The sequence below is a fragment of the Anolis sagrei genome, chromosome 2 (assembly GCF_037176765.1).
Source record: "Anolis sagrei isolate rAnoSag1 chromosome 2, rAnoSag1.mat, whole genome shotgun sequence".
Taxonomy (NCBI): domain Eukaryota; kingdom Metazoa; phylum Chordata; class Lepidosauria; order Squamata; family Dactyloidae; genus Anolis; species Anolis sagrei.
In genome coordinates this window covers 168,295,523-168,318,602 of record NC_090022.1, presented here as the reverse complement: position 1 = coordinate 168,318,602, position 23,080 = coordinate 168,295,523, and the positions used below count along the sequence as shown (strand labels likewise).

Genomic DNA, 23,080 nt, shown 5'->3' with positions numbered 1-23,080 from the left:
TGACAAAGAGTCGGTCCCATCACTTGCGCTAGCCCAAAACCAACAAATGAATAAATAAATAAGTGGTGCAATGAAAGAATGAGTGGATGTACCTGAACACATCTTTCCTGATAATTAAAGGCATTAGCTCTGAGAAGGAATTCCTCTCCTCTGATAATGGAGTAAGGGAATGTCATATCTGCAAAGAATGGCTGGAAGGCAATCAAGGTGGCAGGTACCGCGATGCCAAACCCAGCCTCCCGCGCTACACAGAAGGCATCAGCTTTCCACTCTGTGATGGTGTCAGGCACAACGTAAGAGAGTTCAGCCTGTCCAGTTGAACTGAAAGGAAGAGAAAAGAAAGAAGACTATGTGGAATAATGAGTCTGTGTATTTAAGGCTATGTAATTAAGATGAAGAGCATTAATACCATCACTCATGATGTCATGGGTAAGTGTGTAAGTCTAGATCTACATTGCCCTATATCCCAAAATCTGATCCCAGATTATCTGTTTATTCCAGATTATCTGTCAGTGTAGACTCATATAATCCAGTTCAAAGCAGATAATCTGGGATCAGATTCTAGGATATAGGGCAGGGTAGATTCAGCCTAAGTAAAGCTGAGACCCACCTTAATCCAACCCAATCTTTAACCTTTCCCATTGTAGTTGGGAGACATGTTTCTAGTCCTGGCTTCCTTCTCATCCTGTTTCACCACTTGCAAGAAAGCTGACTGGCACAACCTGGGGATTACAAGCAGACACAGTGAAGACATCTGCCCTTGCGCTATGCTACTCTGCTGCTGAGTATGAATGCGCAGTGTGGAACACATCTCACCAGGCTAAAATAGTGGATGTGGCTCTTAATGAGACATGCCGCATTATCACGGGGTGTCTTCGCTCCACACCACTGGAGATTACACTGTCTAGCCAGTATTGTACCACCTGACATCCGCCAGGAAATAGCAACCAATAGTGAAAGGACCAAGGCAGTGACATCTCCAGCTCATCCCTTGTTTGGGTATCAGCCAGCACGTCAACGACTTAAATCAAGAAATAGTTTTCTAAGATCTACAGAGACACTCGCTGGAACACCTCAGCAAGCGAGAGTCCAAAAGTGGCAGGCCCAAACCCAGAACCTCAACCAATGGCTGATTCCAAATGAGAGACTCCCCCCTGGGCACACAGAAAACTGGGCGACTTGGAAGGCGCTGAACAGACTGCGCTCTGGCACCACGAGATGTAGAGCCAACCTTAAGAAATGGGGCTACAAAGTGGAATCCACGACATGTGAATGTGGAGAGGAGCAAACCACATGCACAATGGAGGACCTTCTTGCGGCAACACCAGAGGCACTCCAAGTGGCCAGCTACTGGTCAAAGGACATTTAATCAACTACCAAGCTTGCAAACTTTGTGTTTTGTCTGTTTGTTTGTTTGTTTTGTTAAAAATGTAATACAACTGTCTGGTTGCTCCTGGTAAATAAAATAAATAACCACTTGCAAGATATATGCTCCATTTTCTAGTAGGAGTTGGGAAAGAAACAGGGCATAGAAGTGGCTTGCAACAAAATGCTCCTTACAGGAAGAAAAAGTAAAAGGAAATCAAGTCATTGAGATCTTTTCACAGACTTGCCAAGCAACCCTGTGAAAGGATCTCAAGAAGGCATGGAGCCTTTGGCAAGCTTTGGTGCTACTTTCCCCACCCCGAACAAAATGGCCCTTGTTCTTTCCTGCAGTTCTTAAGAGTCTTAACCAGGAACTAATACTCACTTGATGGGAACCTGGTCCCACATCCAGGTTTCAGGAAAGAACTTCCGAACAGTCTCAACAAGAACATTACCCCCAAGTGCATCTCCTGATGAGGGCGGTGGTGGCACTGGAGCAGATGCTGAAAGAATACAATATATATATATAAGGATAGACTCTATCCAAAAACTCCAATGTGGATTTCCCCATTAGAGGTGTGTAAAAGAGAGTATTAGGAGGAGAGATATGGCCAACCAGAATCGGAATTATGCAATCTGAAAAGAAAATTATGACTAAACTATATAAAACCTTATTAGTATGGGTGACAGAAACTGAAGAAATTAAAGATTGTATGGTGAAATGGGCTGCAAATATAGATTCATCTATAAAATTAGAGGAATGGGAATCAATTTGGAAAAAATATACATATGCATCTGATCTTAAGGAAAATTGGCCTAAAGTGATGCAAAGGTGGTACATTGCCCCACAAAGAATGGCAAAATGTTACAAAAACATGTCATATAAGTGTTGGAAGTGCAGGGAACAAGGGGGAACTTTTTATCATGCCAGTGGACATGTGATTAAGCAAGGGAGATTTGGAGAGAAATCCATAACAGAATTCAGAGAATTTTACAATTAAAAATAAAAATGGAGCCAAAATGTTATCTCTTAGGAATTTTGAATATAGAGAAGGGGGAAAAACCCAAAGAGGTTCTGTTTAATTATTTGATTTCTGCGGCTAGGATATTCTAAGTGGAAATGTAAAGAAATATCAACGATGGACCAATGGACATTGGAAGTAATGGATATAATAAATATGGATAGGTTGACTTACTTGATGACAACAAACCAAGGAAGAATGAGATTTCAAACAGACTGGAAACTAGTAAAGGACTACGTTACAAGGGAAATGATGACCTTATTAATATGAATTAGAAAGCAAGAATAACTTACATGAAGTACGGTTAAAGAAGGGGGAGAAGGGAGGAGATAACGAAAATGAAATATTAATAATTACACAAACACAACAAAGTTGGTGGAAGTCAATTTGTATGTATGTATGTGTGTGTATATATATACGTGTGTGTGTGTGATTGTTTAGTAGTATTTTGTGTGTGCATTTTCCTTTTTTTTCTTTTCCCTTTCTTCCTTTTTCCTTGATTCCCCTTTCCGCATCCATTTCCTTAACCCTTCGCATCTTTTTTTTAGTTTGACTCTATGTAACAAAGAAAACTTTAATTAAAATTTAGAACAAAAAAATCATGACAAAAAAAATAAGAGGAAAGAACTGTATCAGTTCCAACCTCATTTCCGGGTGCAAGTCAAATGACCGATCTGATTCTTAGAGCCAAAAAGAGAGCCAAAGGAGAGTCATTGATATAGAACAAAAGTCCTCCTTATTGAAGGTCATTCTTGTATAACTACTAGGCCTGTGTAACAAAGGAAAAATTTGTTTCTAAAATCGATTCGTTTTTGGGGGGTTTTTGCGTTTCAATATTTAAAAGAATTCCAAAATTTTTCTTTTAAAAAGTTCGATATTTACGAAATTTCGTAAATGTAAAAAAAATACGAAACAAATACGAAACAATAACGAATCGATTCGTTAATGGCGGACGCGACCGCGCAATACGCTAAAAAACCTCTAAATGGGACAGGGGGAACTTCTGAAGCTTCCCTCTCCCTCTGTTGTTGACTGTTGGTGTGATATTATAATTTTTTTCACTAATTAAACAAAAAACAACTATAAAACTTGCTCCAGACATGCGGAAATAATAATGAAACGACCTCAAAACAATAATGAAACGAATACATAACGAATCCGAAGCACTTACGAAACAAATTTAAAAATTCGTTTCGTTTTTAAGTTGCTCCAAAATGGTTCGTTATCGCTTCGTTATAAAAAAAATAACGAATTTTTAACAAATTACGAATTAACGAAACGAAACCGCCCAGCCCTAATAACTACCCTTGAACTGAGGCAGGAAACTAACAGGCAAGATGACAGAGGATATAACAAAGGATGTAAATACATAGTTGTCTCATGTCAGAATTCTTGCATGCACACGTTGGACTATTTGAAAGCTGATGAACAAGTTGGAACTGGTAAGCTCTATTTCTTCATTTATTAATACATTGTATATTTTCCCAATTAAACCTTTCCCAGATATTTCTTGCTTTTTAAGTTTACTTGGCCATTCTTCATATTTATTCAACTCTCTACATCTGAGATTTTTACCGAACCAATCCTGTTTCCAATTACTGTATATACTCAAGCATAAGCCTAGTTTTCAGCCCTTTTTTAGGCTGAAAAAGCCCCCTCGGTTGGATGGCTAAGAGTTGGATGTGGTTACCTAAGAGTTATACAAGTTATACAAGGTAGGGCCTCCGATGGATCTTGATTGGAAATGGGTTCTAAAGTGGACAGTGGTTAAGAACCTGTTAATAAGATTTAAACAAAATGTGTATAAGGTTATATGGAGATGGTATACTACACTGGTTAAACTACACCAGATAGATGGGAAGCAAAGAGAAGTGGCATGCACAAAAGGGACATATTTTCACTTATGATGGGAATGCCCTCCAGTTGAAGAGTTTTCGGAACAACATATTTATGGAAATAGGTAACATTATAGGATTAAACATCGCCCCAGATGCTAGGTTACCATTACTAATGGATGCCACAAAGTTGAATTTAGAAATGGAAAAGAAAGAATTGGTGATTATTTTAATCACAGTGGCGAGACTTATAATTGCAAGGAATTGGAAGATAGTAACCAATCTCACAGTGGAAGCATTGTATGGGGAGGTATGGAACTAGCCTTAAAGGATAAACTATCAATGGAAATGAGGGTGTTCACGGGGGAAACTAATAGATCAGATTTTGATTCATACTCATCCATTTTTTTTAAATATATATTAGAGAGTGAAAAAGAAAAACAATACAACTTTGATGGTCAGGAATTTTGGAAATGACATTTGTTTACTGGTTGACTCATACATTCATGGCAAAGGAAAGGATACTTGTTCAGGCCTTGGTGCTGGGGTTATGTCTTTGAAAAATGTTCATTGTTTCGTGTTCTGTTTATACTGTAAGCTGTTAATGTATGTAAATATTTTTTTTTAAATAAAAATTTTAAAAAATAAAAATAAATCAGGCTGGAAAAGATCTAGCTGATCACAGAAAGGCTAATTATGGTTTGCCATGACACACTCCAATATTCTGCCTGTTATTGTTGTTCATTCGTTCAGTTGTTTCCGACTCTTCATGACTTCATGGACCAGTCCACGCCAGAGCTCCCTGTCGGTCGTCACCACCCCCAGCTCCTTCAAGGTCAGTCCAGTCACTTCAAGGCTGCCATCCATCCATCTTGCCCTTGGTCGGCCCCTCTTCTTTTTTCCTTCCATTTTCCCCAGCATCATTGTCTTCTCTAAGCTTTCCTTTCTTCTCATGATGTGGCCAAAGTACTTAATCTTGGCCTCTACTATCCTTCCCTCCAATGAGCAGTCAGGCTTTATTCTGCCTAGCAAAGGTGAATTTAATGCTAAATGATCTCTATGGAAACAAATAGACTAATAAGTTGCTTCTTTCAGAAGAAGTTTCCCTAGAGCAGTGGTTCCCAGCCTTTTTTCAACTAGAAATCCTATTATAACCACAACTATATAGCAGTAGCATTGCCATCCCCTGATCTTCCCCTCCACTTATTCATTCTCTGGCTGGATCTGCACTGCTCTATATCCCATTATCCGATCTCAGATTATCTATTTATCCCAAATTATCTGGTAGTGTAGACTCATATAATCCAGTTCAAAGCAGATAATTTGGGATCAGATCCTGGGCAATGTAGTTCTAGCCTCAGTCTCATTTGAAAAGACTGCATTACACCAGCCTTAATTTACCTTCAACATAGGTTGAATTTACCTTCAAACATATTAACAGATGTGGTTGAGGGGATACGACCTGCCATCTCCATTGAAGGTCTGGCGAGAGGAAAATTCCAGCCCCTTGAACATAAAACTGGTTTTCGTAGCTTGGAATCAGTTATAAATTTAACACCTGTGTTCTTCAAAATACAGAATAGCTAATTAATGCAATGAGAACAAATAGATATCACATCTGTTAATACTTTTTACCAACATGACTTATTTATTTACAGTATCACCATTCATTAGAAATTTACTAAAACTCAAAAGGAAGGCTTGAAAACTCACAACATTATGACAGCAGAAATCATTCAACTCTGTATAAAAACATCCCCATGGGATGTGGCAAGGGGTGCAGCGGGCGATGTGGGGAAGCAGTCGCCCCCCCCCCCCCCCGCCGCTGCCGCTCATCAAGGTGATGAGGTCTATAGACAGACGCCTCAAAATATGTATCTGAGTGAGATAATTTGGATTGGAGTAGCAGTTATCAATCCAAACCTACAGTTTCTGCTCTCATGTTCTCAATATCCCCCTGCCCCACTAACCTTTTCTGCTTTCTGTTCTGGGTCTTCACCTTCTTTTTTTTCTACTTGTAGTATGCTTACATCACACCACTTTTTATAATCTAGATCCTGCCTTTGTAGCCTAACTTTTGGCTATTTTTCTAAGCCAAATTTTAACTCTGTCTCTATAATCATCACAATCATCTCCAAATATTGTGATTCCTCTGACTGACTTACCCTATGTAATATTTGTTCCTTGTGCAAACCTAGGAAAATTGACTTCTTAGACAACAACTTCCAGGATCCATAGTTAGAATATTAGATGAGTGATTCTGAGAAATCTAGCCCACAAATAATGGTTGCAAGCTCTAGCTCAGAGATAACCTTGAATTGTAAACCTCCACTGTCTAGGCTGACATTCAGCAGACAGAGTGGCATCTCCCTTGGTACACATGGAAGCATAGGTCCAGTAGTGCTGGAACTTTTTTCTGGCCCAAGACAATTTTCATACAATAATTTCCACTTATTATTTCCATTTTCTAGTCTCCACTCGTGTTCATATCCAAAAAACCACTTGGATGCCTATGAGGTTGGATCTACACTGCCATATAATCCAGTTTCAGAATGTAGATTAACTGCTTTGAGCTGAATTATATGAGCCTACACTACAATGCTATCCAGCTCAGTGCAGTTAATCAGCATTCAGAAACTGGATTATATGGAAGTGTAGATGGGGTCTCAAAGTCTGTTGACAATTGCATGACTATTGTAACTCTGTTGATGAGCTACTGTATCACCTGAAATTATTTTGAGAGGACTAACTGTACTGACTGAAGACATGCAACTTTGGAATGTACAACCATTTATGTCCCTAGTTTGCAATTAAATTAAAAGTGATGCAAGAATATTCAAATTGCACACTTATGTGTTAGTCATACACAAAATTGCTGAAGGATCATCCAAGATGTCCCACCCCTCCATCCACCTTTCAGCCAGTAAACCTCTGGAACTGAAAGTATTAGAGACTTTTGATCCAGAACTACAACAGAATAAGAATATACAAATCTTACTCTAATGAGATCATAGATATCTTGGCCATAGTTGGTGTCCGACGGAACATAAAACAATCCGTTATAAAAGATGTTGTCAGCTGTGATGCAGGGCTCTTCAGGGTCATCCTCTAGATTGAGCCCATTGAAGTAGTAACTAAACATATCAGAAGGGAGTAGACTGTAGACCTAAAGAGAGAGAAAAAATACAGAGGTCAAATATAGTCTGAACAGGTTGGTTTTTCTGGCAAGATTCATTGAGAGGAGGTTTGCTGATGCTTGTAATGCTGTGTGGCAATTTTGTCTCTCTGAGTTTTAATCCAACACTTCAACTATTAGGTCATTATGGTTGCTAAATTAAAATCTAAACATAGACAATCAATGATCAGAAATCTAAAACCTATACAAATGCCAAAGTTTGTTTGGGAATGCGCTCAGCAGGTTGGGCTTTTAGTTTAAAAGAAAGAGCCTGGCATGTTAAAAAACACTACTTTTGGGTAGGACTGAATTTTCAGCCTGACTGCATCTCCAAAATGAGCCATGGAGCTGGAATGAGCCCTGAAACTAAGCATACAGATAAAAAACCATGACTTTGGCTAAATGGTCTACTAAGTCCCAGCAGTGTTTCCATTCTAACCTACTTATAGCACTGGTCAAGAGAGATGGAATTTATTTCAAGCATCAGTATTTTATTGAAATTCAGAGTTACTCTGACAATAAAAAGGTGTGTATAAGCAATATCTAATGCATGTGTGGTAATTCTTATCTGGAGTCAATGTGATTAGCGTAGCATGGATCCAGACCTTGTTTGTTGTTTAATCAATGTTTTCAGGGCACTGTATGTAAATATAAATTCTAGTTGGTGGCTCTGGGCAAATAATATTGCAGTTTATTTGTTTATTTACGACATTTATATGCTGCCCTTTTCACCCCGAAGGGGACTCAGAGTGGCTTACAAGATATACATATACATACATTATATTATATTATTAGCATAGTATGATATCAGTATTAAATATTACTATATTGTACTATACCATTATATTGTAATATTAATTAGTAGCTAACACATTATTCGAAAGCCCATTGGAACATCCAAGTATTCAGGTCTTTCCAGAAGGTGGACAGGGTGGGGGCTATTCCAATCTATTCCAATCTCCTTGGAGAGAGAACTCCAGCGCCGGGGGGGGGCACCACTGAGAAGGCCCCCTCTCCCACCCCCACCAACCACTGCCTGTGATGGAGGCGGGTGTGAGAGAAGGGTTACAGTATTTCTAACACAACACAAATGATAGAGCTCAACAAATAATACAGACTACGGGAATTCTCCCCAGAGAATTATAAACTGCTGATGACGCAGGATATAGTCCACTGGGAAATGCAAGAAAACATAAATGAATAAGGATATAAGGATTTATTCGAATAATATAAATGGATTGAATTCCCCGAACAAAAGGAGATGTTTCTTCAACTACTTAAGACGAAAGAATTATGAGATAGCAGCAGTGCAAGAAACTCATATAAAAAGCAAACATGTGAAACATTTAGAAAACGAAAAATTGGGAAAATGCTATTATGCTTCAGCAGAAAACAAGAAGAAAGGGGTCGCGTTATACATCAAACCCTGGCTGCACCCTATGCAGAGCTTTAAAGACGAAGAAGGTCGTTTTATTGGTGTTACAATTGAAATAAAGAACCAAAAGATTTTAATTTGCAATATTTACTGTCCCAATGGTTCGAAGCAAAAATTTCTGAATGAACTAAAAAGAAATATTGATAATCAAAAATTTGACGACCTCTTAATAATGGGAGATTTTAATGGGGTCATTGACCCAAAACTAGATAAATCGCCAAAGGATAAAAATGAAATCCCAAATAAAAACAAATATAATTCTAGTCGGTTGCCCAAAAGATTCATAGCACAACTGGAAAATTGGTATCTAAAGGATACATGGCGTCACCATAAAGGGAATGATAGAGATTATACCTTCTTTTCCGGAAGGCATAAATCATGGTCTAGAATTGACATGGCCTGGGCTACTAAATCAATCTTATTAAGGATAAATAAAATAAAGATCTTAACCAGAACATTTTCAGACCATGGCGCGCTAGAATTAACAATAAAAGGAGATAACTTTAAATATAGGTGGCGCCTGAAAGATAATCTGCTAAGGAAAGAAGTAGATATTGAAAATAACAGGAAATTACTGCAGGAATATTTAAATTTAAATAGCGGAGCAGAGACGACAAAAGAGACGCAATGGGATGCAATGAAGGCAGTAATGAGGGGTTACTTTATTAAGCAAGAGACTAGAAATAAGAAAGAGAGAGAGAGAGAAATTAAAAAAATAACAGAGGCACTTCAAGAAGAAGAAAAACTCCTAAAAAGGAACCCAAAGAAGAAGGCGGCCAATTTCAGGATTAAAACCCTAAGACAACAATTAGAGATACTACAATTAGATAAAATAGAAAAACAAATGAAATATGTGAGGGCAAATTTCTATCAAAATGCTAATAAAGCCGGAAAATGGCTTGCAAACAAACTCAAGAAGAAAAAACATAGACAAATCATTGATAAGATCAAAGTAGGAGAGAAAATATATACAGAAGGGGGAAGCATTATAAGACAATTCGTCAATTTTTATAACAACCTATACCAAAAACCAAATATAGAAGAAGAAGAAATTACAAAATATTTAGGGAATCTAAAATTGTCAAAACTTACAGAAGAACAAAGAACATTATTAAACGAATCGGTAACAACAGCAGAAATAGATTTAGCAATCTTAAAAATAAAAAAAAACAAAGCCCCTGGACCAGACGGGTTCACTGCAACCTTTTACAAAATATTTAAGAATGAATTGAGTCCACTATTTCAAGAAATCATAAATAATATCTTAAATCACAAAACGTACCCCAATACATGGCAGAAAGCAAATATAACCCTTATCCAAAAGGAGGGCACGGATCCGGAAGATATAAAAAATTACCGCCCGATATCGCTACTAAACACAGATTATAAAATATTTACATTAATTATGGCGGAGAGACTAAAGAAATTTTTGAAGGTCTGGGCAGCGGATGAACAGGTGGGCTTCTTACCACAAAGGCAAATTAAGGATAATACAAGGATGTTAATAAACACGATAGAGTACTATGAAAAACATAATGAAAAACAAGTAGCCTTATTATTTATCGACGCAGAAAAAGCGTTTGATAAAGTAAATTGGACTTATCTCAAACTATTATTACAAGAAATTGATATTGGCTATAAATTTCAAAATGCAGTCAATGCTATATATAATACACAAAACGCAAAATTAATAATAAATGGACAGGAGACAGATCCCCAAATCAATATTTCGCAAGGAACAAGGCAGGGATGCCCACTCTCTCCCCTACTTTTTATTTTAGTATTAGACACCCTGATCAGAGATATAAATTCGGACCCCAAATTACAGGGCATGAAAATAGCAAAGCAACACTACAAAATAAGGGCATATGCGGACGACGTGGTCTGCATAGTGGAGGATCCTCTAAAAAGTATCAGGGACTGGCTACAAAAAATTGAAAATTATGGGAGATTGGCAGGATTCAAATTGAATATACAAAAAACAAAATTACTAGTTAAAAATATAGACAAAAAATCTAAAGAAACACTCCAAGAAGTATCAGGAATAAAAATTGAAAATAAAATAAAATATCTAGGGATATATTTATCACAAAGTAACATCAACCTAATAAAACACAACTACATCCCAGTATGGAAAAAAATTCAAGAGGACTTAGACAAATGGAAACATCAAAACTTTTCGCTTTTAGGAAGAATAAATATAATTAAAATGTCAATATTACCCCGACTACTTTTTCTCTTTCAGACACTACCCATTATAAGAAACGACCATTTATTTAAAAAATGGAATAAAGAAATTTCGAAATTCATTTGGAAAAATAAAAAGCCCAGGATTAGTTTCAAAATATTAACAGACGAAAAGAGGAGAGGAGGTTTGGGGCTTCCAAATCTAAAACTATATTATGAGGCTTGTAACCTGGCTGCGATCAAGGATTGGGCAACCCTAAAAAATGAGAGTCTATTAACGGTGGAGGGCCACGATTTCAGGACAGGGTGGCACGGTTACCTCTGGTATAATAAAAGAAAAATAGAAAAGAACTTTAATAGCCACTTTATCAGGACCGCACTCATCAAGACCTGGGAAAAATACAAAGCCAGATGGTATACCAAGACGCCAACGTGGATATCACCAATTGAGGCGAGACACAAAAGAGATATGGGCAAGAATTATTGGCTAACCTACAACCAAATTTTAAACTTTACAAAAGGGCAGGAACCAAAGCTAAAGTCACTAGAAGAACTTAAAACAGTAAATGAGAATATTACTTGGCTCCAATATTTTCAAATAAAACAAGGATTTAAAGAAGATGAGAAAACTGGCTTTAGTCAAGGAAAAGGAACATGGGATTTAATATTAGAAAAGGAGAAAAAATTAATAAAAATAATTTACCAACAGCTGTTAAAATGGTCAACGGAAGACGAACAGGTGAAAAATTGCCAAATTCAATGGGCAAGAGATTTAGGCCATAGTATATTAACAAACCAATGGGAGAATATTTGGAATAATAAGATAAAATATGTAGTAGCAAGTGATATAAAGGAAAATTGGTATAAAATGTACTATAGATGGTACTTTACGCCAGAGAAATTAGCAAAATTTAATAAAGGAATCTCAAATACCTGTTGGAAATGTGGTAAGGAAAAAGGAACCTTCATCCACGTATGGTGGGAATGTAAAAAGGTTAGGAATTATTGGAAAGAGATTCATAATATCACAGAAAAAATATTAAAGAAAAAATTTACTAGATCCCCGGATATCTATTTATTAGGGCTAATAAACTCAGACTTTAATAAAAATCAAGAGAGAGTTTTATTTTTACTTAGTACAGCCGCAAGAATGGTACTAGCAAAAGAATGGAAATCAGAAGTAATCCCCAACACAGAGACATGGATGACGAAAGTGATAGAGATAGTCAAAATGGACTCTTTATCACAGAAACTAGAAAACACAAAAAAGAAGACGAACTGGTCAGGATTGCAAGACTACTGCAAAGGAAAAAATATACCACTGATGATAGACCTGTCCAACGTTTAAACATTGATCATTTAAGAAGAGACCTCAGAGAAACAGAAGATACCGAAGAAGGGGAAAATTTGAAGATCAGAGAAATTTGGGAAGTCGACGTTTTTAGAAACCCCATCCCATCCCTATTTCTCCTACCCAACCCTAACACAACCCCTCACAACGCTCCCAACACTACCCTTACCCCCTCCCCTCTTTCCCCCCACCACAACCCCCCCCATCCTTACCCCAGTCCCTACCCTCAACCCTCTTACTACTTTTTTTTTACCTGCAATGTAAAATTTTTTTGATAAATAAATAAATAAATAAATAAAACAAATAATACAGCCTATGGAGTTTACTAGGTTCACTGAAACAGATCAGCATAGAACTGAATTTTAATTCTTATTTTATGCAACATTACTACCCTAGAATTACATATGACTTTTGAAAACCATCCTCTTTACTATAGCTTCTTGGTCAACCCTTTGGCATATAACTACCGTATATACTTATGTATAATTTAACCTCATGTATAAGACAAAGCAAAAAAAAAAAAAGATTTTGATATGACCCATGAATAAGCCAGGGCTCATTCTGCAGAGTGGATTGTACCAATGTCACCTGCCTCTGGCTATTATTATCATTTTCCCATCCATTCAAAGAGGTCAGAAGTAGAGCCCCGGAAAAGACAACAGAGGAGCTCAGTATTTCTTTTAGGTTTTCCCTGTTGGAACTCAACCATTTCTGCACAAGGTCGTAGTCCTCATCAAGGACTTAGGCAGATGAGTTAATTGGCAGGGAAAAGCCCTTCCCCAATGGCTTTTTTTGTCTGTCTGTCTTTCTTTCTCTCCTCCCATCACCTTGCTGGTTAGACTGATATTTCTCAGGAACATGCTGCTTTCTCTGAGCACATGGCAAGCTCCTGGCTCTTCATTTTTTGTTCTTCTCCTGTGAGTGTAGAGAGATTCATGTCTGCTATGAATTAGGTAATTAAATAGCTATGCTTTGTTAACATTCCTATCTAGAAATTGAGTTCTTTGAATAAAGTGTGTGTGGTTTTTTTTTTTTCACTTTTAAGCTTGACTCTTCTCCTGAATTGCATAAGCTCAGTCGCTCTACTGCTGACATTAGAAGCCTCTGCTTTGCTGAACTGCTGCCAATGCTGTCGTTGCTGCTTTACCCTTTGAGTGCTTTTTTTCTTTTTGGAAATTACTGCCCAGCACTCCATGGGTAGACTAAATGCTTAACTTTCACCATGCTGCTCAAGGAAGGGGATGGTTCCTTACCTACAAGTTAAGGTACTTTACTCATGCTGACCCATAGGTAAATCGCCTCAATTTGGGGAGTTGATGTTTTGAATCAAATATCTCTAACTTATAAATGAGTATATCAGGTGCTTGTGAGAATACAAAGCAAGTAAATAACCAGACTGAGCTGAGCACTATACAGAAGTTCCTTTTCTAGAGCTAATGACATGCTTGGTCTGGTGGATGAGGCTTGACTCCTTCATGGGGTGGAAGATGAATAGGGAAGTCACTCCTGGAAAAGCAGCTCCATTGTTTTGTTAATCACACTGAGTGCAGAACAAAGATTAATATGCATCAAAAGGTTACCCACTTACACTTTCTGCTGATAATTCTCGCTCTGGTCTCAAGAGGAGGACACTCTGGTCCACGGCACGCAGGGCACAGTAGGAGTTGGCGGCAGCTTCAATATGGAGGCTGACGTTTGAAGCTGGGAGGGCTTGTTTCTTAGAGAACTCAAGCTTGACCTAGAAGTGAGCAGGAAACACTAAAACGACTAATCTTGTTTTGCTTTAGAATTCCAACAGATTTCTGGATGACGCAAACACACACATTTCTCTCTATTTCAGACTTTCCGAATGACAGCATAGCAAAGTGTCCACCCATTTTTGATCCCAGATTCTACAGTAATGTCTGATGTTCAAATTCCTCCAGGCTAAAGGGCCACAAAGTTCATGTTTCCTTTTACACTTCGGATTTTTTTATATAGTTAACCCTTCACATTTGTGAGATTAAATTTTGCGGATTTGATTATTCACTGATTTGATTAAAATGCTCTCTCTAGAAATCTCTAGACCTTCCAGTCCAATTTTATGGTTGGCTTCCATCAGATGTGGCCCTACACTTCATTTATCTGCCTACAATAAGTTTGTAATATAAGTGGAGCTCAGAGAGAGTAACTATCCAAAATCACCTAGTAAATTACATCACGGAGTGGGGGCTTGAATCTACACTACACTATTAATGTATTTCAACACCACTTTAACTGTCATGACCCAATATTGTGGAATCATGGGAGTTGTAGTTTTACAAGATCTTTAGCCCTCATGACCAAAGAGGGCAGGTGCTCCACCAAACCACAATTCTCATGACTCAATGGCCTTGAGCCATGGTGATGTCAAACCTCATTAATTCTCCAGTGTAGATGCACTTTCAGTCCAACATCTTTCTACCTAATACCTCATTCCATTCCTACAACTGCTATTTCCATAGTAAAAACCTGTGCAATTAATTTCACATTTAACTCCCCTTTTGTGCTGCTTTTCTTGTTATCTTACCTTATTTTTAAAGCACTTCTCTATCTGGAATCTGGCAATGTCAGCCACAACTTCCTTTTCAGGGTGCAGGCTGTAGACTACCAGTGTGGCAACTGGGGCCAAGTTTGGATCAACAGCAAGCCGGATGTTGAAGGATCCCACGGAAGCTGAAGTTACAGAAAACATTGAGAGAAAAGCAGGCAGGAGCCTTCCAAAAGGCAAGACCGATAGCAGGGTTTCCCACAGCCTATTCACATCTTGAACTACATTTCTGTGTGGTCATTAAGCAAGATATATTCATATAATTCATATACCATAAGCATTTGCAGAGACCACGAGAGCCATCTAGTCCCACTTTTTGCCATCCTGACAGATGGCCATCCAGCCTCTGTTATAAAACCTGTAGAGAAGGAGACTCCACTGTCAAAGATATCCTATAGGGCAATGGTTCTCAACCTGGGGTCCCCAGATGTTTTTGGCCTACAACTCCCAGCAATCCCAGCCAGTTTACCAGCTGTTAGGATTTCTGGGAGTTGAAGGCCAAAAACATCTGGGGACCCCAGGTTGAGAACTACTGCTATAGGGGAAAGAAGGTTAGTTCACAGTGGCTGTAGTCTTATAAGCAACTTGTCAACAGAGACCACTATGCAAGGCTATGGAGGAAAGAAGTTGAGTTTTTGAGAGATCATGCTCACGAAAAATCTATATCTTAAGGCCACACACTAAGCAATGTCCTATAGAAATCCCACTGATTTCCTAGGAGCTTACATCCAGCTTTGTGAGTATAGGATCAATGTCCAAATTCCAGTGCAGCATTATTTACTCACCAGTACGGAAGGAGACAGTGTGTTCCCCATAATGGACAATCTTATTCTTCACAAGTACCTATGAACACCAAGAGAGAAAACAAGAGCAGTGAGGAAAATCATCAGTAGTACACTAAGAGGTTCTATTCATCAAATTATTTCATGGGAGAATGTCATATAATGAATGCTCAGTACTGGAAGCTTTTAAGATAGCCAGCATCTAAGGGTTTGGGTTTTTTTTTGCTCTGGTTCTGTTTATAAAAAATAAAAGAAAATAATGACTATGTGTTTGCACACATACAGAATCCTGAAGTATTTAACTCAAAGTAGTTGCAGTCTGTTCTCATATTATTACAAAATTCAAGTACTGCTGTCTTTGACGATCTTGAAATGTATTACGTTATTGAACAAGCTCATTCCATTGCTTTAAACTATTAACGGGCATGTGTCAATTATAATCTTGGTGGAAGGCTGTGTGTCAAATTCATTGAAGGAACTGCACATTGTGAAAACCCCACATTTTTCTACCCAAGAATGAATTCTAGTTTTACTAGGTTCCTTGGGTCTTCTTTTAGACAACAGAACATGTTGTTGTTTATTCATTCAGTCGCTTCCGACTCTTCATGACTTCATGGACCAGCCCACTCCAGAGCTCCCTGTTGGCCATCACCACCCCCAGCTCCTTCAGAGTCAAGCCAGTCACTTCAAGGATACCATCCATCCACCTTGCCCTTGGTCGGCCCCTCGTTCTTCTTCCATTTCCCCCAGTATCATTGTCTTCTCTAAACTTTCCTTTCTTCTCATGATGTGGCCAATGTACCAATTTTGCTTTTGGAAGCTAGATGGTTCTCCCTTGAGCTTTCTGCCAAGTGTTCCATGTTGGGGATTTGCTACTTACCAAATAGAAGAAGGTTGCTGTGGTCCGTGGCTTTAGGTTTTTAGAGTTGCTCTTTATGTTGTTGAAGACATAGGACACTTTGATTTCTCTGGTCTGGCCACAAGAGAGGTCTTTTGATGCCTGATGTATTTTCACAAAACTGCCTGTCCTTGAATAGAAGCGCTGGACTGAATAATAGGCTTCTGGATAGTTCGGCAATATCCAGCCATCACTGTTGCAATTTTCATTTGGTTTATATATTAGCTGTAGACACAGAAGAGAAGATGTATATATGCATTTTGCAATGCCCTGTACAAATCAGTGCAAACTCACATTATTTCTATGAAAGAAATCAGACAAATCTGAACCAATAAGCAATAGAATGTCACAACCTTTGCATTGCGATCTGTAAACAGAATTGTTCTTAAATAGTTTAATTCTGACTGGAATCGTATACAGATTGAGCACCCCCTATATAGAATTTTGAATTTTGAATCTGAAATAATTAAAAATTTAAAAAGTATCCACATGGACTGCTGAGATAGGGACACTTTTGCTTTCTCTGATATTTCATGTACACAAACTTTATTTTATGCACAAACTTATTCAAGTATTGTACATACAATTACTTTCAGCCTACATGTAGAAGGTCTGTATGAAAAATTAATGAATTTTGCATTTAGGCTTATTTATTTGCCTAACCCCACTGTTCGTCCCTTATGAGCTCCTCCCTAAAAATACAGTTTCCCACTACTGTCTCATCGAGGGTTTTATCATTTTTATTCTGTGCATTTGGTCCGCCCATTGTGTTCTATCTTTTCATTATGTTATTTTGTAACTGTTTATTTTATTTTGTTACTTCATGCATCTTATTTTGATGTAATTTTTGTTCCTTTGTATTTTATTTTGCTGTATTGTATTTTTGGGCTTGGCCTCATGTTGGCCGCCCCCAATCCCCTCTGGGGAGATGGTGGCAGGGTATAAATAAATATTATTATTATTATTATTATTATTATTATTATTATTATTGGTATTTGCATACCGCCCTTCTTAACCCTGAAAGGGACTTAGGGCGGTTCACCCCGAAGGGAGTTCAGGGCAGACCCAAGCCCATCTTGGAGATGGGCTTGGGTCCCATCTCCAAGATATTTCATTATGCATATTTGGAATTACAAATTCCAAAAAATCCAAAATATGGAACACTTCTCCCACATGGATTTTGGATAAGAGATACTCAATCTGTACATAATATCCCTGAGAGTAAATCCCACTGAGGAAAGGACAAAAAAGTAAATCTTGACCACTTTATTTTTTATTTTTGTAAAAATGAATATCTTCAGTTTGTTTTCCTTGACACTGCTAATTGAATTGTGTGCACGTCTTTTACTTACATAAATGTTAATGGTAATTGGAGAAATCTGATAAAATAGAGGGTCCTTCACAATCCTGCACTATAATCAATGCAGTTTAGTATAAATGCACAGAAATGTGCTGTAAAATATTTCTGGAATATAGTTCTAGTTCCTGCTATCAGTCTAGCTTACATATTATACAGGGTATGCAAAAAAAAAAAAAAAGAAAAGAAAAGAAAAAAGAAAAAAGAAAAGGTATACACCCTTTAATAACTCATAGTAGATAATGTTAATTATTTGAAAGTTGGAAAATACATTTATATTGAATAATAAATGTTGTAATAATAATTTAATCAGTTACACATTCCATCTTAAATTACAGTTTTATGTAAGATGTTCAGATTGTGAACCCTATGAAGCAATGTTCTGCTTAAACTGTTGAAGCACAAAGTTTCAAGCCTCACTTAATATTTCACTTATAATTTCATGCCACTTCTCTGCTATTGTTCTCTGTTATGTTTTGAAAAATATCCAAAAATAAAAATAGGGGTTGCGGTAGCATAGCAGGTCAAACCACTGAGCTGCAGAACTTGCTGACTGGAAGGTTGGCGGTTCAAATCCAGGGAGCGGGATGAGTTCCTGCTCTTAGCCCCAGCTTCTGCCAACCTAGCAGTTCGAAAACATGCAAATGTGAGTAGATCAATAGGTACCATTTTGGCGGGAAGGTAACAGCACTCCATGCATTCATGCTAACCACATGACCTAGGAGACGTCTATGGACAGCACCAGCTCTTTGTCTTAGAAATGGAGATGAGCACCACCCTCCAGAGTCTCACTCAACTAGACTCAATGTCAAGGGGAAACTTTTACCTTTACTACAAAAAATAAGTCAAGAATTATAAGATGTTAAGAGTATATACATTTTGGGGACACTCTTATTTGACTATATTTTTAAAGCCCCAATATCTTCCTAAGGAAAAAAGGACTCTTGGGAGAGAGATATCTGGAATATAAAAATATTCAGGGAAGAAGAAATGTTAAATTTTTTTAAAGGGCATCTAGTACAACTTCTGCCTTGTAGGAATACACAAATAAAGCATTTTTGAGATACAATTATCCAATCTCTTATATTACAGTGGAGCAAATCAAACCTTTTCTCAGTTTTCATGAAATTAACCATTCCTCGTATTAATTTAATTTGTTTTTCTGTTTTGCACTAATTTAAAATAAAATATGTAATTTGAAATTCTTCCTTTTTTATTTGTTATAGTTTTCAATAATGCAAAGTTTTGCAAGAAGGATCAGGTTGGACTCAATTGCAAACATGCACCATCACTGGAATGCTATTACAGTCTTAAAAGTGCAGTTTTGAAATCATGGGAAAGGACCTGCTCCGCTGACACTCAGGATTGGAGCAGCCAGGTTTTCTTTCTACCTTGACTCTATTGACAACTTACTCTGAGAGAGAAATCAGGGCTCAAGATGTCCGAGGTTTCAATGCAAAACTGAGCTGTGCCACTTGCACTGGTGCTGTAATTGCCCACATTCTTGTCACTGAGGAGTAGTTGGACACTCTCATTTTCAATAGGTGAGTCATTTACATCAAGCAGTTTGATCTGAAATTAAAAGAAAACCCTGGACACTTTCAGAAGCCGTTTTTTTATTGAGCAGAACTTTATCATTAGATATCCCATGATATTTCCTTTGCTTGCTAGCAACACTTTTGTCTTCCCAGAAGTTCCTCAGATGTTTAACACATAATGGAAACTCCAAATTAATTTAAATATTTATACAGTACATCTCAAATGCTCAAAGTAGTCCACGTGCTTCATGTTAGCTATCCTTACAATAAAGATTCATATTATTATCCACATATTGCAAGAGGAAAATTAGGTAGAAAAATATACACGGTTTTCCAAAGCACTACATTAGAATGTAGTCATGATGGGATTTGATCTAGCTTACATTGCTAGCCACTGTGTTACAATGAGCTCCTTCAGATTGAACAAATATGTATTTCTTTCTGTGGATCTCTCTTTTTTAAATCTCCAAGGGCTATTCATATTATCCTGAATTACCGTATTTACAAACACTACCTGGCACCACATACCACAAAATTCCCATCTTTGAGTGTATCTCTTCTTAATTTCAAGACATACCAGCACATTAAAATGCCTTTCTTCCTTGTTTTTAAATACAGCCAGCCTTGCAAGTCCAAATGTTTGGGATTTGATTATTCACAGATTTTATTGATATGTCATCTCTAAGAATCTATAGGTCCTCCAGCAGGACTCTGTGGTCAACACCACTCTGGAGAACTTAGAAATTCCTGGAGAAAACAGTTTTCTAGACATTTGTAAATCTTCCAGTGAGATACAATAGTCAATATTCAGCAGAAGCTGACCACAAAATCACACTGAAGGATCTAGAGTTGCCTACAGAAGTATTCCTTCAGTTAAAAGTCCCTCTTCCTGAGTCCCTCTTCGGAGGTTGAGATAGGACGGGATATAAAAGCCTGAAATAAAAAAATAAAAAAAATAAAACAGGTTTTTTAATTTATGTTTTCTCCACGTTTGTGGGGAACCTGTAACCCTAACCATAGCAAACATGTAGGACCTACTATTGCATACTTTTGAGAGTTTAATTGCATCAGGGATTGGTAAAATGACATTGTTGCACTATAGCACTGTAACCCTAAAAGCAGGAGGCTGCTTCATCAAAACTAAACCTTGGTTTTAAAAAGACCACCATTTGAAAGAGGTCAAGTGCAGATTGAAGGAATTGCTAGACACAGGCTATAAAAAGAAGTGAAGGTGGCAACAACTAACAAAACCCAAAGTCCTTTATCACGAGAAGTCATGCTTTTAAAGTTCTATCTGGAAGGGCCCAGACTTTATCAAATTTACTTCAGATATGATGGGGCATATAAAAGAGATCGGGAAAATGTGCCAGTCTTCTAGAAACAAGTTTGGTTCTCGTGTGAAGTACTGCCTCCATCTCTATTTTGTTTCAAGCTTCCTCTTAGCAGTCCAAAAAAAAAGAAAAGTGAAATGTATTGGCATGCATTTCAATACAAGCATTTCAAACAAAATATACTTGGCTTCTTATTTTACCTGTCCACAATATGAAAGTCCCCTTCTATAGTATTGGTCCATATTTTCAAAACTCACAGATGCCAGTGTTCGAGAAATTGAAATGGTGGCTGACCTATCAATCTGTATTCCTGTGGCAAAATCCACCAACATAAATAGGAATTAGTCTTACATTTAATATAATTTTAAATCCATTAAACATATGAAATTAGAGATCTATCTTTAATTAGTTAGTGAGTTAGTTATAACCCCTTGTGTTATAGTGTGCAGATAATGATAATAGGATGAGAAAAGGGATAAAAATCTGCAATCAAAGAGGAAAAGCCAAGCTATGACCACACTGAATCTCAAAATCAGTCACTTCACGAGGCCTTTAAAGCCCTAAACAGTTCCTGCCCAAGCTACCTATCCAACCGCATCTCTGCCTATGAACCCACCAGGACTTTGAGATCTTCCGAGGAGGCCCTGCTTTCGATCCCGCCTGCTTCTCAAGCACAGCTGGCGGGGACGAGAGATAGGGCCTTCTCGGTGGTGGCTCCTCGGCTGTGGAACGCCCTTCCTATGGACATTAGACTAGCACCATCTCTAATGGTATTCCGCAAAAAAGTGAAGACCTGGCTGTTTGAGCAGGCGTTTGAATAATTAGTGCAATGGCTGGTTAATGAACACTGGAATGGAACAATGGATGACGAATCTGGATCATGTTTTTGATGATGAGACGACAGTGAATGGTTATTGTAGTAATTGTTTATTAATTGTGTAATGTGTTAGGCTGTTAATTGTTTTTATACTGTAGCACTGAATTTTTGCTGTTCTTATTTGTTGTGAACCGCTGTGAGTCGCCTTCGGGCTGAGAACAGCGGTATATAAGTAAGGTAAATAATAAATAAATAAATAAATAAATGTCGTCCCTTATTATTTTATTATTATTATTTACTACCTGCCTTTCTCCTGTGGGGACTCAAGGCAGCTAACAATCCCACACTTAGTCAAGTTTTAAAAACACAATACAAAAGTTAAAAAAGCAATTAAATAGTAACCATGTGATAAAAAACTAGATTAAACTACAATAAATACACTTAAATAGGCTTTAAAACTCACAGTCCTGCTCCTCAACCCCACCCAACCTCCCCAAAGCCAACCCATTATCCTTCCCCAGATGCCTGCTGCTAGAAAGTCTTCTATCTGGGAGCAGCCACTGAAAAACCATCTCCAGTGTTCCTACCAACCACGCCTGAGCGGGTGGTGGGACGGAGAGAAGGCCCTTCCCAATAGATTTTAGATGTCTCCCAGTTTCACATCTTCCCAGTCCCCTCCTTCTTGATTAAGCCTAAGGGTTTACCTGTTCCTTTCTCAGTGATTGTGGCTTTGACATCAAGGTTCATCCAATATCCCGAACGATTAAGCTCAAAGGTCTTTGAGTTGAAGATGTGGGAAAAGCAGCCATCTTTACCCAACTGATAGAAAAATAGTGAACAAATCCAATGTGAGCAGAAATAAAATGTTGTATGCCTACTGCTTGGATCCAATCCCTATTATTTTAAACTCAATTGTCTTCTCCAAAGGAGAGTTCTGGTTGGAATAGGATAGCTTGTTTGTTTGTTTGTTTACATACTTACTTTCCCAAGATACTCAAGTATAAATCTAGAAATTCTAGTCAAAAAATCAAGCCCAAAATTCTGGGCCAAAGAATCCATGAGTAAATGTTGTACCTAGGACCTCATTCCACAGATTCTGGGCTCCATTTGCATGCGCTTCAGAAATGGAACCCAACAGAAGTCCCAAAGAGGCCATCATATCATGTAAGGACACGTCTGGTGGGACTCTGTGGGGCTCCGTATCTGCAGCACATAGGTGCTACCCAACTCCAAATGGGGCAAAGTGGAGGAAAGACAGACCATGTCAGGGAAAGAACATGGGATGGCTGGCCATCCCAGAAGATGGATCTCGATGAGAGGGAATAGAATAAGACAATTCCCTCAGTTTTCCTTCTGTTCATGCAGAGGTGACCCTAGGTAATTTTCAATGGTAAGCAAACAGTATTTTGCCCCCCCCC

At 37.9% G+C, this 23,080-nt stretch overlaps 1 protein-coding gene across 1 annotated transcript in view; it reads right to left on the bottom strand.

The window, feature by feature from the left end:
• Positions 1-23,080, bottom strand: part of LOC132767969 (ovostatin-like) — an 85,235-nt gene that overhangs the window by 36,204 nt on the left and 25,951 nt on the right. Inside the window, exons 9-19 of the mRNA XM_067464075.1 lie at positions 22,367-22,481; positions 21,046-21,155; positions 19,390-19,548; positions 16,602-16,844; positions 15,725-15,782; positions 14,919-15,064; positions 13,959-14,108; positions 7,221-7,388; positions 5,646-5,787; positions 1,751-1,868; positions 93-321 (exon numbers count right to left, since the gene is read on the bottom strand). Of these exons, the coding sequence (XP_067320176.1) occupies positions 93-321; positions 1,751-1,868; positions 5,646-5,787; positions 7,221-7,388; positions 13,959-14,108; positions 14,919-15,064; positions 15,725-15,782; positions 16,602-16,844; positions 19,390-19,548; positions 21,046-21,155; positions 22,367-22,481 (1,638 nt within the window). The remainder of the gene's footprint in view (positions 1-92; positions 322-1,750; positions 1,869-5,645; positions 5,788-7,220; positions 7,389-13,958; positions 14,109-14,918; positions 15,065-15,724; positions 15,783-16,601; positions 16,845-19,389; positions 19,549-21,045; positions 21,156-22,366; positions 22,482-23,080) is intronic.